Here is a 15,052-nt window from a genome sequence, read left to right on the forward strand (position 1 = left end):
CACACACACAGTCAGTATTATGAAGGAAGGCACAACAGCATAGGCCCCTAGAGAAAACAAAACATCTGACATCCCTACAAATGTTTTATCTCTGTAGCAAATCTTAAAGCTTGAAAATTGCAAACACTTTCAAGAAATTATTTTTCCAGGAGAGAATACCTCCAGTAACAAGAACGAGAGGCCCTCTGGGAAAGCCCAGGGTTATGATCTGTTCTGTGGAAAGCACAAATATAATTGCATGGCTCTATTTCTCTATTTTTCTGGAGTCCCAGGTTAATGGATGGATGGATAACTTATGACATATATATTCAGGAATGTATTCAATCTTCATTTTCATGCTGAGATTATTCATTAGTATATAATATGGTATATATAAAAATATATATGAAAACAAACAATCTCAGCATGAAATTAAGATTGTCATACCAAGTTATCCATCCATCCATCACGTGTACACACTGGACAGGTTGTCAAGCTGTCACGCCAAGTCATGTTTTATGTTAACTGATATTAAGAAAATAGAGAGACAACCGTCTAGTTCTGTGTAGTAGTAACAATACAAAACCAAACCAAACAAAATAGGTCCAATCTACCAAGAGTTGTGCACCTGTATCACTGGACTATAATCCAAACACCTTCTACCTCCTCATTATTGAACACCTTTGCCCCCAGTGAATGGTATCGACACTAGCCCTAAATAAGAATCAATAAAATGTTTTGCTATAATAATAATCTCTAACAGTTCCAGAACCTATGTTCTCTCCATCTTCTTGATGAACTATACTGTTTCCCAATAGGGGGATGAGTAAAACAGCTTCCTTTGATCATATTATTATATATTGCATTGATAGCATCTGTTTGTAAGAAGAGCCTTGGACAACGCCTGTGTTCTTCTTTCATTGATATTATATCAGCATTTGTTCAAAGCCATGGTTATTGTTGGATCAAATGAATACTGTATGTGGCAGTGTGTTTAATATTTGAGCCCAGGCTGTCTTTTTCTGCAGAGGATCCTTTTGTAAACAATTAATTTCCTGATTTATTTAACACCATAAATCATAATCTTTCTCTCCACACAATCAAATGGATAACCCTGTTTTGGAAAGATTGGTTTCATATCTTTTGTCAATAACATTCTCTGCAGTGTGACAAATTCATCCAAGTCTGAAAAACTGACACTTCGTGTGATGCCTATTTGAAAGTGAGGTGTTTTATCCACCCACACAGTGTATAGACTTGCACATTGAAAAACTCCACGTTAAGAATGTTATTTCTTGCAACTGGGTTGAAAATAAGGCCTTACGTTTTAATTCAATAGATTTATAAATAAATGCACAGACCTGACTTTAACTTATATTTATTATCAATAAATATTGTTACATTGTTGATGACATTTGTGCTTGCTTTGGTTAAAATATCAATAAAAATATAGAAAATCTCAGACTGAAATAAGAAAACACTGCTGTACAAAAGTAAAAACACACATGAAAAAAAAAAAACATACAGGAGTTTAGACGGTTGTAGCAACTCTGACAGGCGGCGGAGGGACAAATGTGGGGAGAGCCACTGATCGTTCAGAGGGAGTCTGAAAGCAAACAGACTCAAGTCAGTTCTTTAACTACAAAGAAAGAAAATAAGGAATTTTAAAGGCTCTTAAGGGTTTAAAGACAGATTACCTGCTGCAGTCTGTTGTAGTCAGGGGGAGACTTCAGGCCTCCTGTCAGCAGGTGGTGAGGAACCGGATCTGATTGGGTTGTTATTGCCTTTTGAATGAGAAGAAAGAGGCTGAAACAACCAAAGCTGATGGATGACATTAAGAATATGATATATATTCTACACTCCACATGGCACCCATCATCTGTAACTATTTAATCTGCCAGTGTTGAAGTTATTCTGATAAATTCCTAAACATTCATTATGTCAGTGAAGCGTTTCTAACCTCCACTGCTCTGGACACTGGGTATCTTGTCTGCCGGCCTACAAAACACACAGATTAATCAAATATTACTTATTGAAATTCAAAATTTAAATAGTTTTCTGTTCATTCGTTCTGCACCTACTTTTGTTCTTTTTCCAGTAAACACAGAAGTAGATGAGGCCGCCCAGCAGCAGCAGGAAAAGAAGGCTGCAGGGGATTCCTGCTGCAATGCCAGCGATGGCTGGACCACTCAGCCCTTCACCTTGTGACAAGACAGATGGCGACCAATGGTTTAAAGACTGTAGTCTCATCCCTCAGCCCGTGATACACACAGTGTAACCACAAGACCTATAACAATGTACCAAACCTGGACCGATCCTGTGGGCCTCAGTCGGCTCTCCTTCAGTGAAACGAGCTTTGGGGATGACACGAAACCGGTACGTCAAGTTAGGATCAAGGAAAGAGATGTCCGCGCTCCGAGCTGAACCAGGTTTCTGCTGTATGGTCCGGTATTTGTTTGAGGTGCCTCTAGCTTGGGTGTTTTTAGGATTCTCACTCAGGAGATCTGGTCCTTTCATTTGGATGTCAAACCCTTTGCACAAGCACAAGAAGTGATAAATACAGTGGCAACAAAGTTGAGCCTGTTCTGGTATTTTATGTACATCTAAACAAAGACAGAGACAAAACAAAAACTTGCACTTGCTTTTCACAGCACTTTTGCTCTAAAAATATTTTTCACTCAGCACACCAAGTGCTGCTAACACATTCCATAATATTTACACCCCTATCCTCTAGCTGTTCCTTGCAGAGCAGACTTGCTGGCGTGTTACTGCTTTACCTGTAACAACAGAGGTGGGCAGGACCTCCCAAGTCAACGTGACGATGGTTCCATCTTGATTAGGAAACAAACTGGAACGTGAGATGGACGGTCCTGGAAAGAGAGAGAGGGAGGGATTGTGACTAAGCAGGGAGATGGAGAGAGGACAGGAGGGGGGACAAGGGTGAACCAAGACTGGGGAGCTTTGTCTAAAGCGAAAGAGCAACCTCAGGTATTACTTAACTCCATGACAGGGTCCATTGTGTCTTTTGGCTCTGTAATGCTAGTAGGACTTCAAATTAGAAGCTAAAGTCAACAAAGTCCTCACAGAATTTAAAGACGAGAAATACAACATACTGTACCGTTTAACTACAAGTAACCACATCTTTTATTTTCCTATCATCTACAACATTGAATATCTTTTAATATTTCATATTAGATGTGAGAGCAAAAGTGAAAAATAGCCATATCACACTTGCAATGTCAACCAAGGTGTTGATTCCTCTCTCTCTCTACTGACTGACTGACTGAACTGTTTGTTCCCTTCTGATTCAGTCAGAAGCAGCTTCGTGATGTTTTAGCTGGTTGATGCAGTGACCAAAAGTTGGTTAATCTCTAGCATAAAATCACCTCCCCTTAAATGAACCTATGTTTTCAGTGGTGGAAAAAACTCTGGTACTAGAAAAAAAAAAAACTTTTCAATTCAATATATTTTGAAAAGATTGAAAATTGGTTCACAACTTTTTCTGCTTGTGGCCGCTAAAAAAAGTCAGTGTTTAAATTCATTGTCACATTTCATCAGAACTTTTTTCCAACCTCATCATTCATCTCATGACCCATCAGATTGATTTAGTCCAGTTATGTGAACCACTTAACAAATGCCTATATCATAACCTTATATCAGCCTTGCATCATACGGTATAAATCAGTCTCATGTCTTCTTTTACAGAACAAACAGTTGCTACTTTCAGTGCATTTTGCTGATGAGGTTTGAGGGCTGATATTTTAAAATATGGCTGGATAAGAAATTCAACATTTCCCCTCCGACATGTAGTTGGGTAGAAGTTACACAAAATGAATACACCTGTTGAACAAGTACCTTAAAATAGTCTGCTACAAAATGCTTGAGTAAGTATCTGGTTCGTCTCCTGCTAAGAGCAGCAACACTATACCTTGTAACTGTACTTCTCTTCTCTGGGAGCCCAGTGGGTTGTGGCAAGAGCAGGTGTAGTTTTGGAGGAGAAAGTTGCTGACATTGTAATGACTAATCTTGAGCTGAGTGGTGTCACTGCTGATCTGGTAAGTCGTCCCGTTGATGACAGCCTCGCTGCCTTTGGACCATGACACCACCGCCTCAGGTGAGGCTTCACTGACACAGTGGATTCCAACCACTATTTTGCCCTCAGAGTCGACTGTGGTTCCCACAGTTGGGAGGAACTCCACTGGACTACCTGAGGGAGGCAATGATTTGTACGAGTTTGGTTTTTTGAACAACAGATTGTTGATAATTTACAAGTCCTCCAATGATAAATAATCAATGATACTATTCAAACTTACGTGCAGTGACGTTGCATTTATTCGGTTCAACCGGATGGGCCGCCATGCATGTGACAGTTTTCCTGTTCAAGTTGTCTGAGGCAGCAACGGTCAGGCTGAAGGTCCCTGCTCCATTGCTGGTGTTGCTTAGTGCTGGGAAAGACAGCTGGGCCAGTGGCGTTCCCCCTGACCACCAACAATGATACTGCAGGTCAGTGTTCCCATTCACCGACTGTACAGAGCATGTCGGGCTGCCCGGCGGCTTCTCTGTTCCAAGAGAAAGTCGATTGAATTATTTAGTTATATAAATTTAAAAATACATGAACAATGCCATTTGTGAACCTTGCATTTTTAAAAGTTTTTAGGTGCAAAGATGACAGGATTTTGTATCTTCTGAAAACAATGAAACAACTCAAACTATACAATATATGAAATTCTATATTTTCTTTAAATCATATATAATTTAAGTCAAATCACTCCAAAATGGACACTTACAAATTGCTGAATCCTGCCACTCATACACACAGAAAAGATTAGCTTTTTGCGTACCATACACATTTAAAGTCATGTTCTTCTGGCGCTGTTCTTCGGTCTTCTTATTGATCAGACTGCACGTGTAAACGCCCCCTTGACTGGTCTGGACGTTTGTTAAATTTAGGACTCCGTCAGAGGAATCTAAAAAGCTCTGACCACCAAAGATCCACTCAATTATTGGCGGTGGGACTCCCTCAGCCTGGCAGGAGAGGCTCAGAGAGTCCCCTGAAACATAGAAAGGCTGGGGCGGATGGGCCTCGAGTAGGGGCTCGTCTGGTCCATCTGTAGCAGAGAGAATGAAGAAGAGAAGGAATGAAAGGATGCAAACAGACACATTAAGGATGGATGCAGCAGAGACATATTTCAGTCAAAGTTGTTCATCTTACACAGCACAGTGACGTTCATGTGAGCTTCCACGCGACTGAAGGGGTTCGTCAGCAGCACCGTGTACCGTCCTGTGTCACTCCGGTTTGGTTCGCGGATCACAAGGCTGCTTTTGTTCACCAAGTAGTGCGAGCTGCTTTTTATCTCTGTGTCATTGAAGAACCATGCGTGCCGCTCAACCACTCCTTGCAACATGCTATACTGCAGGGTTAATGGCTCGGCTCCCTCTTTGGCCAAATCAGGCTTCATGCTCAGTGACACATTCTGGATGACTTCTGTTAACGAGAAAGTGAGGGGACAGTGGAACAAGGTGGTGACTACTTAAATCAGAAAAGTTATTATACCTGTGCACCATCTTATTACAATAGTAAGTTGTTTTTGCTTTCCATGGCCATGGTCTTGGTTTAGCATAATTATCTAGAATCAGGGGTTGAACCTAGGTCCTCATCACCCTGCTAACACAAAAATGCAATTCATGCTTTTCTTTTTAGTCAGTAATTAACATTAGATACTACACATGTTGTAGTAACTGTGTGGCTTGACTTAAATATTTTTTCAGGGAAGTTAATCTAAACTCCTTTTGTAAACAAGACCAGTTGGTCTGGAAGCTTTTCTCTCGAAATGTGCCTGACCTTTACAGTAACTTCATCCAGCCCATAGAGGCTGCACAGTTCTGGCAAAAATTCTTCAAACAAATGTTACAGCATATTTTAAAATCTACAATAGAAGATCCCAGTGTTGCTAGATTTCCCATTTTATAAAAAGTGTGCATAAATACAGGCCATGGTTTAGAAAGTTCAGGTTAATATGAAATCAATTGGTTTAAACATCCTCTAAATCCTGGCCCCATGACAGCAGCAGGCCTGCACATCAAAGCTCAGCGAGGCACTCACCAAATACTCTCAGGGTGAAATTTGTCACAGCTTTACCCAGTCCAGACTTTGTCATTTCAACTGTGTAGTTACTGGTGTAGCTGAGCGGCACATTTACAAAGGTGAGGGATCCATCTTCCTCAATCTTCAGCACGTCCTTGTTGGATATGTCAGGGTCAGCACTGGAGCCAATAGTCCATGTGACGACAGGTAAATTTCCCATTAGCCAGGTAACGGCTGGGTCAGGGGCACCACTGAAGGACACATTCAGAGTCACATCGCTGCCAGCTATTGTATCCACCAAGGAAGGACCCGCAGGAGAGACCACCAGCTCACTGTGTGCACCTGTCAGCATGGAGCCATGTCAGGAGACAGGAGATAGCCTATCAGTTTCTTCAGTTTTTCAACATGACACATTTCAAAAACATTTAAATTTAAACAGTGAAGCAACACTGGGAGATAACTTTTAATTTCCTTACCTTGAAAAGCAAAGCTGAGTAAAATACCAAGAAAAACAGCTCTTAATCTCCCAAACTCATCAAACCACGTCATTTCAGTAAAACCGGAGGAAGCCGAGCAGCTCACAAATATATATTTAAAAAAATCCCACGATTAGACAAGTTAAACTTTGCACGTACACTAATGTATGAAATGTCCTTGGTATCTTGGACAGCAGTGACTGTTCGTGTGTGTGTGTGTGTGCATGAGACATCAGAGCGCGTGAATAGCTCACCTGTGCTGAGTCAAAGCCTTGATTGTGCACGTGAGGCCACGCCCCTCCCTCATCTAATTACACACAACAGAGCCTCATATCTGCTGCGTAGGAAGCCAGCATCTCACTGTGTATCTTTCTGAAATAGGTCGGTTGATGTGTCGGTGACTGTAACCAACGCATCATTTCACAGACCTGATAATAATAATTTTTGAAGGTTGATTTCCAGTAAAGAAGTTGTAGCAGTTCAACATCAGTGAATGTTAATTAGGTACTCCTTTTTGTTATTGGAAGCTTCATATAGCCTATGCAAAATGAGTTTAGTTTGTTACACCGCGTGTTCCTCCAAATTAATATCTGAAGTTTGTCATCTGACCACTCTTTGCTTTACCTAACAAGACCAAATTACAAATTCCAGGGAATATTGTAGGAAAACATTAACTTTAAAACACAATCAGATAACTGTTGTGTAGTAGGTTGTGTTCACCCGGCTGTCCTGCTGGTACCCTTAGCAAAGGACTCTCCTAACATTTAGTAATCTGAGAAGGTGGAAGACCCTGATCCCGTTTGACAGTCAGTTTACTACTAGTTAAAACTATAAACTGTAAGCACTGAGCCAAGAGTACCGCTGGGTTTCTGTTTGATAAATAAAACACTTGGAAATAAATATAATATAGGATAATAAACAATATGACTATGATGTTGTGAAATAACCCAATAAATGTTTAATACTCAGCTCATTATTAAAAGAATAATTGCAACCTGCTTCTTTTCGCAGTAAGAGTTTATTTCATGGTGTAATTTTCTTAAGAAGACCATTAAATGTCATAAATGCAGCAAACTGCGAAGAGAGCTGCTGTTTTATTATGAATCAGCCTATTAGGTTTTGAAAAAAGAATCACTGGAATAAAATTACCTGAAATAAACATGACTTTGTGAATTGAATTTGGAATTATTTCAGAACTGAGTGATTATATTTAGTGTTTAATACAACAGTTTGTTTCCCATCTTTAGGTGTTAACATATGTGTGGTGGAAAAATGTGTATTAAGATGACATGATGACCAATCCCCAATAAAGCAGCAGCATCAATACAGGGTAGTTAATGTACTGTATGTGCTGTGATGAATTCTTCCTTGCAGACCTAATATTTCTATGGCAAATGTTAAAATAAAACAACAAAAAAAGAAATGACAAAAGAACAGTTACACATGCACCAAGTTTAGATATGAAAAAGACTGGCTTCTTTATTGTTGTGGTAATGTTCTGTACAATTGACTGAGAACTGAGGCGCTTATGGTAAAATTCAGATTCATGGTCATTTCCCCCTCATTTATACTGAGAGACACCGTCTAGGCAGAGGACTGAAACCCAGAGAGAATTTACATGACAAACTATACAGAGTACCAGTACACATGATGCTGATCTTGGGAGGACACAACCATCTCAACAAGTTTCGGTCCATATTTACATAAATCATTTACAAAAACTGCACCTCTTAACATGTGAGACAGATGTACAGATGTGTTTGGTTGGTGAATACATTGCTCCGTTGGTTTTTAGTGTACAGTGCAATACAAACAGCAGTATGAGAGAGAGAGAAAGAGGACGTTTGTGGGTCTTAATTAATGCATAAAGGCTGTTTGACTGAAGTTATCAGTATAGCTTATGACAGAAGAATCATCCGTGTAAATTAGGATGCACATAAAAGACAAGATGATCCTTTTGGAGTTGCCTGGGTCTGCTGCAGGACAGTGTTTCTCAGTATCCCTCCCCTGCTTATCCTCAGGAGTCCGTCTCGAACAGAGGGATTAGGCCGATACATGAGCTAGTCCTCTGGGTGAGCTTATGTAATACAGTCCGGTTATTCATTAAAGAGTCCTGCAAGGAGAGCACAGAATGTAGATATGCAATTCAAGACAAGAGTTGCAATTAAAATCTTTAATTAGTTTTGCTTCTGTAACCACAAAACACATAATAGTCTTTGTCAGGGCAATTAATTAGTTTTTTTTTTTTGCCATGAGGAGATGCTGATATAAAAAGGATATTAATATTCCAAGCAAACAATTCTATCATCCATCACAAGAGGTAACTTTGCATGCACAAGCTTGTATCGAGTCATAATGAAGGGGTACACGTATAAAGAATCATTAATTTTTGGAATACAGTATTTCCACTGCCCTTTGCCTGGAAGATATGGAAATAAGACTTGGACTTTCGCCCAGGCAAAAAATATTCAAATGCTACAAATATTTATATATATATATACTTATTAGCTACATGACGCCTCCCTACTTGAAAGATTGATAAAAAGCCAATGAATCATCTAGTGTCACCAGCTTACATTAAAGCTGTAACAGCTCAATATCGATAGTTTATCGAAAAAAATAAACTGCAACTATTCTGATAATGGGAGAACACCCACGGCTTGAGGTAAAGGCCCGTGCTCTCCTAATTTTGAGTCTGACTGGAAAACTTTGTTGATCTCTCTCCCTCTCATTCCTGTTATCGCTGTGCAGGCATTAATAGAAGCTTAATAAGAGCTTCATAACTATCTTGATAATCAGTTTACTGTCAGTCAGTTTCTTGGCAAAATTACCAGACATTCTCTGTTTCCTGCTTCTGGCGTTTGAGGATTTACCGTTCCAGGTTTAAATCATTACAAACTGGATGTCAATGGGTGTTGAACCAGGTGATTGGATGAAGAGAATTTGTATAGGACAGTTTCTTCTTTTTCCCCTGAGACTTTACACCATACTTTTAAACAAATATCCAACAATTGTTACTTGTAGCCCTCGCTGACATGGTGAAATATTGTTATTGTTGCACTTAATGGAAATATGAGTTGATATGGATTAGTTTTAAGTCAGACTCTACACTGGCATTCATGGTGATACTCACCCTGCTGCTCGGTTCGGAGCTCCCCTGCTGACACTGCTAACGCCTATATCCGCCCTGTCTCCCTCAGTTTGCCCACCAGGTCGTCAACCGTCTCCACCTTCACCCCCGCCTGCCTCTGCGGGGGCTCGTCCACTCTCAACACCTCCAACCGTGATGTGAGATCCACTCCCAAGTCGGCAGGCTTCACGTTAGCAATCTTCTTCTTCTTGGCTTTCTGAAAGGAAGGAAACAGAGAGAGAGAGAGGTAATGTAAAGATTCTGCCACACATAACCACATCTGAACTGTACTTGACATACTCTGAATGCAGGATACTCGTACTCCAAATGCAAAACCCAAGAATGATTTTCATGTATTTTCGACCTTTCCTGTTCCGTCCTTGCAACCTACCATGATGTTAGGCAGAGTGGCGTATCTGGGGGTGTTGAGTCGAAGGTCTGCCGTCACCACCGCTGGTGTGTTGATCTTAATGGTTTCCAGGCCACCGTCAATCTCTCTCACCACTTTAACCTTGTCTCCTTCCATTGCCACCTCTGATGCAAAAGTGCCCTTAAAAATAAGAATACAGCAGATTTGTTATGCTGAAAGCTCAAATAATAATGACCTTTAAAAAGATGTGGCTGAGAAACAGGGAAACTTTTTTTTTTCTACACTTCCTGTCATGTAAAGATGAACAAATCTGATGTGAATTTACTTGAGGTCATGATCGAGGCAGCCCTTGTGCCCCATCTGCTGGCTTGCCTATGTAACTACAATTTGAACTGTGAACAATCAAGGGCAAATGAGTCTTCAAAATAAAGTGCTGTCAATAAAAAACAACAATACTGATAATATGCGAGAACAATTATAAAATGGTGATAATTTTAAAATGAGCTGGTTAAAATGTTTGGATTTTAACTGTAATCTTTGCATCTGCAGACCTTTCAGTCTGTGTGTGAATCACATGTCAGAGTGCTTTATCTATTGGTCCAAATAGCCTTTAACCTGCTGATCTGTGCAGGTTCACTGTAGCTTTTACTGACTCAAACTAGTCTCCACTAACCTTGATAAGGCGGTCTGGACAGGCACATAGCCTGATATGAGCGCTACTGTAGGTCACACATAGTATGACACTTGTCAGAGCCAACAGGAAAAAATAGCAACTTAGTCTTGTTCCGCATGATTCATTCAAAGACTGCATTAAAGTTACAACTCACCTGAGGCCAGTCCAGTAGGGCTGCTGTCATCTGACCAGTCTGATTGCAGTCATCGTCGATGGCCTGTGAAAGCACACAAGTCATTTAAGAGAAGGTAACGGCAGTGTAAGATGTGAGCGTTCACCCGAGTGTGAGAGCTGGAAGTGTGATGAGACTTTAAATGAGGACGTTAAGTGAAATTCATCTTGATTTTTTTTCCCCACCTGTTTGCCGAGGATGACGAGCTGTGCTTCCTCCTTCTTAGCCAAAGCTGCCATGATCTTGGAGACTTGGAGGGGTCCCAAGGTGTCGTAGTCTTTCCCAGTCACTTCTACGTGAATGCCACGGTCTGCTCCCATGGCAAGGGCGGTACGGATGGTCTCCTGAGTGAGGTGGGGGGGATTATGGGTTAATGAACAAAGAATGATTGGGTGCTACTGCTTCTAAGTTCTTAATTTGTTGCCATTACCAAAAGGCTTAACACAAACCGTATAAAATCCCCAGTAGAACCAGTATCTGCGACAATAACTGCTTTATCAGTATATTTTTCCATTATTGTGTCAACTGAGATTTGCACTGATAAATTACAATATGACACCCTGGTTATATGTCATTGAATAACTAATTTGAGCATGTGCGTTGAAATGATGTAAACCAATGCCAAGTGTAGTGTCAGTATTGTGGTATATGATGATAACATAAGTATAGACAAACACAGGCAAACGGCGAATTAATAAGCACAATTGTTGTTTATATTTGTGTCTTTTCTGTATTTGTGACATGTAAATAGTTCATCATATCACCATTCTACTAAATTATATAAGATTCAAATCACTACACACCTTTACAAAACTATACAACCTGCCACACCACAGTGTCTTTCTCCAGGATACTGGTTATAACAGGGCTGCAGAGTCCGGCCCCCTTCCTTCCCACCCACCTGTGCTTGCTGTGGCCCGCAGCTGACGGCCACAACCTCCTTGATGAGCTTCTTCTCCTTCAGCTTGACCGCCTCCTCCACAGCGATCTCACAGAAGGGGTTCATTGAGTGTTTAACGCCATCCGTCACCACGCCACTCTTGTCCGGCTTCACACGGATCTGTGGAGGAGCGAGAGAGACAGCAGGACAGAGTCACTACGGGGGGCGCTGGGCCAGCTAACAAACCACTCAACCTGGATTCTAGGGCGAACTGTCAGACATGATGACAGAGAAGAATCCACCACAGACTGTAGAGGTGAAAAGGGGTGAGACACTGTGTGATACATGTTTAAACAAGAGCCCTGTAGTTGGGAGAGTGTACACTCATTTTTGGAAAAGCTGTCATGCGTTGCTTTATCACCAGATAATGATAGAGAAGAACATTCCTTGAGGGTATACAGAGTGTAATCTGGTTACAGGTGTGATACAGTTTTGTTGTGTCCATGGTTTTAGGCTGCAGCCGGGGATGAGATCCCACTTAGTATTCGTTTTTTGTTTGTTTACTAAGTTTGGTGTTGGCATTGAGTGATAAGACCTGGCCTACAGCTCATGTTCCAGTTTGGCCTGGCTTTGTTCACCAAATCTTGCCAAAACCAATGAAAAACAGGGGCAGACTAAGTAACTAAACAGGGTGCCCATAAACTTCTGGCCGAACGTAGCACCTGTTTTATAAACAAAATACTAACACAATTTAAAGACTCATTCTTCCATTAGTCAATCTATGCTGATAATTGATATATGGAGCATTAGACTAGGGGGGAAAAACATCACAATAAATTACATAACTTTACAAATGGTACATTATCTTTAGATTTTGGTTTACAAGATAATCTGACATGGCGGAAAAACAGGAAACCTCATCATGTTTTGATCATCTGGGGGAGGATACAGTGTCAGGACTGAGCAGTGACACTGTACAGATCCTGCTCAGGGCAGCTGGAGCAGGAGTGTTCCTGCTGTAGCATGAAACAGCTGCAAACACATGATGGTGGAGGTGTCCTGCTTCATCTCCAGGGGTCATGAAGGTGAAAGAGGTACCCTAAAGTAATTAAAAGTCTGCACCGCACACCACTCTCACAAGTTAACATAAAAAAGGTCTGATTCTGAAGGAGGTGTGCAGATGTTTCAGTCTATTAACTTAGGTTACACAATTTGTCAACAGCTGCAGCAGGAAGGAAGACACACCTTGCGGCGTTGCTGCCTGTAAACTCAATTATTCCTACGCAACCTCATGTGAGTGAGTATGTGCAGGTTGACAGGTTGTCAGACGTGTGACGGGTGGTTTAGGTCCTGTGTCACAGACAACTGGCGTTAGCACGCTAACGTCAGCTAGCAGAGCGAAGAAAGTCAAATGAGAAAGCGCAGGAAAAAAACCATTTTCAACCGGAAATAATACAGTTTAGACAAAAGAGGCACGTTACCTTGACTGCGTAGTCAATGACACGCTTAACTCCAACGAGAACACGGCCAGACATTGTGGATGAAACGTTTAACTTTCCCGAAGTAGACGTAACACAGTCACCGCAATGAACCTTCACCCAAGGAGGAGAGGTCGGACGGTTTTTAGGGTGATACCACCAGGGGAGGATGTCGAGGGGACCGCCTCCCGTTTCAGCCAATGAGAGGCGGAGTTCCTCCACCGTTCTACACTTTGATTGGCTGAAGATCGGTTGATGTCGTTGTTAAACACACCACAAAGTCAGTCGATGCCGCTGTTTAGTCGGTGAACAAATAAGGGCTAAAACCATAGACTGTGTTTATGATAAAGAGCCTTTATTTCCTCGTTATGTGTGATGTCGATTCACGTGTGGCTTCAAACTGCGTAAAATCTATGAATTACCGCAAAATCCATACAGTCTGTGCAAAAATACCATAGAAAAATACCCGTGAATGACGAGGTGCTTCTCACATCTGTCTCGAAAACAAAGCCCGACGGAGAAACGTTCCGCTTTCTGTAGGGTAAAGTTCACGCTGCTGCAGTCTAATACAACTGACTGTCAATAAAACCTGTTTTCATGAGGGTTGTAATGCCCCGTTTTCATTGAAACGGTTTCAGAGACGTGTTGATTCAATAGTATGGTCATTCTGGAGGATGCAGTTGAAATATGTTGCACTGTACATCCATGATACTGTGATGTTTAATCTATACCCTGATATTAATATAACTGGTGCCAAATAATAGAACACACACATAATACAATTCAGTGATATCACAAACTACAACATCCTCAGGTTTTGCTTCCCCTCAACAGTTTCAGTAAATAATGAACATGTGGCTGTTGTATAGCCATGTTGTTGACCATTGCAGAGAGTTAAAACATGTTCAAGTAAGTTCATGTTGACTTTCTTTAGTTGATTAAACATTTCAACTGACAACTGTGTATATTTTTCTTACTTTTCTTATCTCTTTTATTTTGCTCTACCATGCCCTTATATTATATTTCGATCAATAAAGTATCTCTAATTACAGTGCTCAGCTCACAAAAATATTGTGTAGGACAAATTATTTTGCAATCAACCGATCATTCCTCTCTTCTCTCTCTCATTATCAATAATAATAATTCATGTATCATAAACGTGTCACTTGTTCAGTTCCTAGGGCAGCAAACAACCCAGCATTTACCTAGATAGGTTTCAATTAAGCAAACATACAGATTTTTTGTTGTTGTTGTTGTTGTTAATTGCTCAGTCTAATTTATTTTAATGGGTATACTGAAATCTTAAATTGATAGACTGCTCATACCTGTATCACATAGACTTAGGCCTAGATAGTTTTATTGTAGGGGTAAACTGAAATATTAATGCAATTTAAGTGGGGAATGCCTGTGTACTACACCACTGCCATTTAAAACTATTTTATAGGTGCATCAATCTACGTTTCTCTCCAGCAATGCATATGATTGTTGTTTTTTTGTTTTTTTTTGGTGTTTTGTGCTTCTTTTTTTCTTCTTCCTAAATTGCTCAGTCTTTTCAGCTGACCAGCATCGCATAAATATACATGACATAGACCGTCGGTGTCTCATGGTGTTGTTGTGTGAGACTTTTCGTGCGGGGAGAGCCGTGCAGTCGCTGTGAACGTGATGACCGCGGCCGCAGCCGGTGAGCCGCAGAAATCCTCCGGCGCGTTGATCAGCTGATCCGAGCGGAGTCACCTCGGATCACCCAGCGGCAACAGCGGCCTCCATTTTAACTCCGACACCGAGCCATACCTCACGTGTCCTGGGCTG

The 15,052-nt window shown here is 41.0% G+C and overlaps 2 protein-coding genes across 2 annotated transcripts; both read right to left on the reverse strand.

Annotated features, from left to right (window-relative positions):
* Nucleotides 1–1,343: 1,343 nt before the first annotated feature.
* On the reverse strand, nt 1,344–6,764 carry vsig10l (V-set and immunoglobulin domain containing 10 like). The gene is made up of 12 exons (XM_085802329.1): nt 6,541–6,764; nt 6,083–6,406; nt 5,192–5,464; nt 4,821–5,087; nt 4,293–4,538; nt 3,908–4,186; nt 2,757–2,849; nt 2,286–2,510; nt 2,061–2,180; nt 1,940–1,977; nt 1,677–1,763; nt 1,344–1,585 (listed from the first exon to the last, which is right to left on the reverse strand). The coding sequence occupies exons 1-12, from the start codon at nt 6,611–6,613 to the stop codon at nt 1,511–1,513; spliced, it is 2,100 nt and encodes a 699-aa protein (XP_085658455.1). The 5' UTR covers nt 6,614–6,764; the 3' UTR covers nt 1,344–1,510.
* Nucleotides 6,765–7,993: 1,229 nt separating this feature from the next.
* On the reverse strand, nt 7,994–13,365 carry etfb (electron transfer flavoprotein subunit beta). The gene is made up of 7 exons (XM_085802330.1): nt 13,247–13,365; nt 11,787–11,945; nt 11,071–11,229; nt 10,868–10,930; nt 10,062–10,220; nt 9,674–9,887; nt 7,994–8,653 (listed from the first exon to the last, which is right to left on the reverse strand). The coding sequence occupies exons 1-6, from the start codon at nt 13,298–13,300 to the stop codon at nt 9,717–9,719; spliced, it is 765 nt and encodes a 254-aa protein (XP_085658456.1). The 5' UTR covers nt 13,301–13,365; the 3' UTR covers nt 7,994–8,653; nt 9,674–9,716.
* Nucleotides 13,366–15,052: the final 1,687 nt, after the last annotated feature.

This window comes from Trachurus japonicus, chromosome 16 (genome assembly GCF_045865225.1).
Source record: "Trachurus japonicus isolate A0001 chromosome 16, Traja_1.0".
Taxonomy (NCBI): Eukaryota; Metazoa; Chordata; class Actinopteri; order Carangiformes; family Carangidae; genus Trachurus; species Trachurus japonicus.

What these genes read in the sequence shown, in the direction of transcription:
- vsig10l (XM_085802329.1), bottom strand. Translation starts at nt 6,613, where the DNA reads ATGACGTGGTTTGATGAGTTTGGGAGATTAAGAGCTGTTTTTCTTGGT. An exon ending in TAAATGCAACGTCACTGCAC is followed by an intron (nt 4,187 to 4,292) that starts GTAAGTTTGAAT and finishes TGCCTCCCTCAG; the next exon opens with GTAGTCCAGTGGAGTTCCTC. An exon ending in AAGAGAAGTACAGTTACAAG is followed by an intron (nt 2,850 to 3,907) that starts GTATAGTGTTGC and finishes CTCTCTTTCCAG; the next exon opens with GACCGTCCATCTCACGTTCC.
- etfb (XM_085802330.1), bottom strand. Translation starts at nt 13,300, where the DNA reads ATGTCTGGCCGTGTTCTCGTTGGAGTTAAGCGTGTCATTGACTACGCA. An exon ending in TCATTGACTACGCAGTCAAG is followed by an intron (nt 11,946 to 13,246) that starts GTAACGTGCCTC and finishes GCTCCTCCACAG; the next exon opens with ATCCGTGTGAAGCCGGACAA. An exon ending in CCACTCTGCCTAACATCATG is followed by an intron (nt 9,888 to 10,061) that starts GTAGGTTGCAAG and finishes CCTTCCTTTCAG; the next exon opens with AAAGCCAAGAAGAAGAAGAT.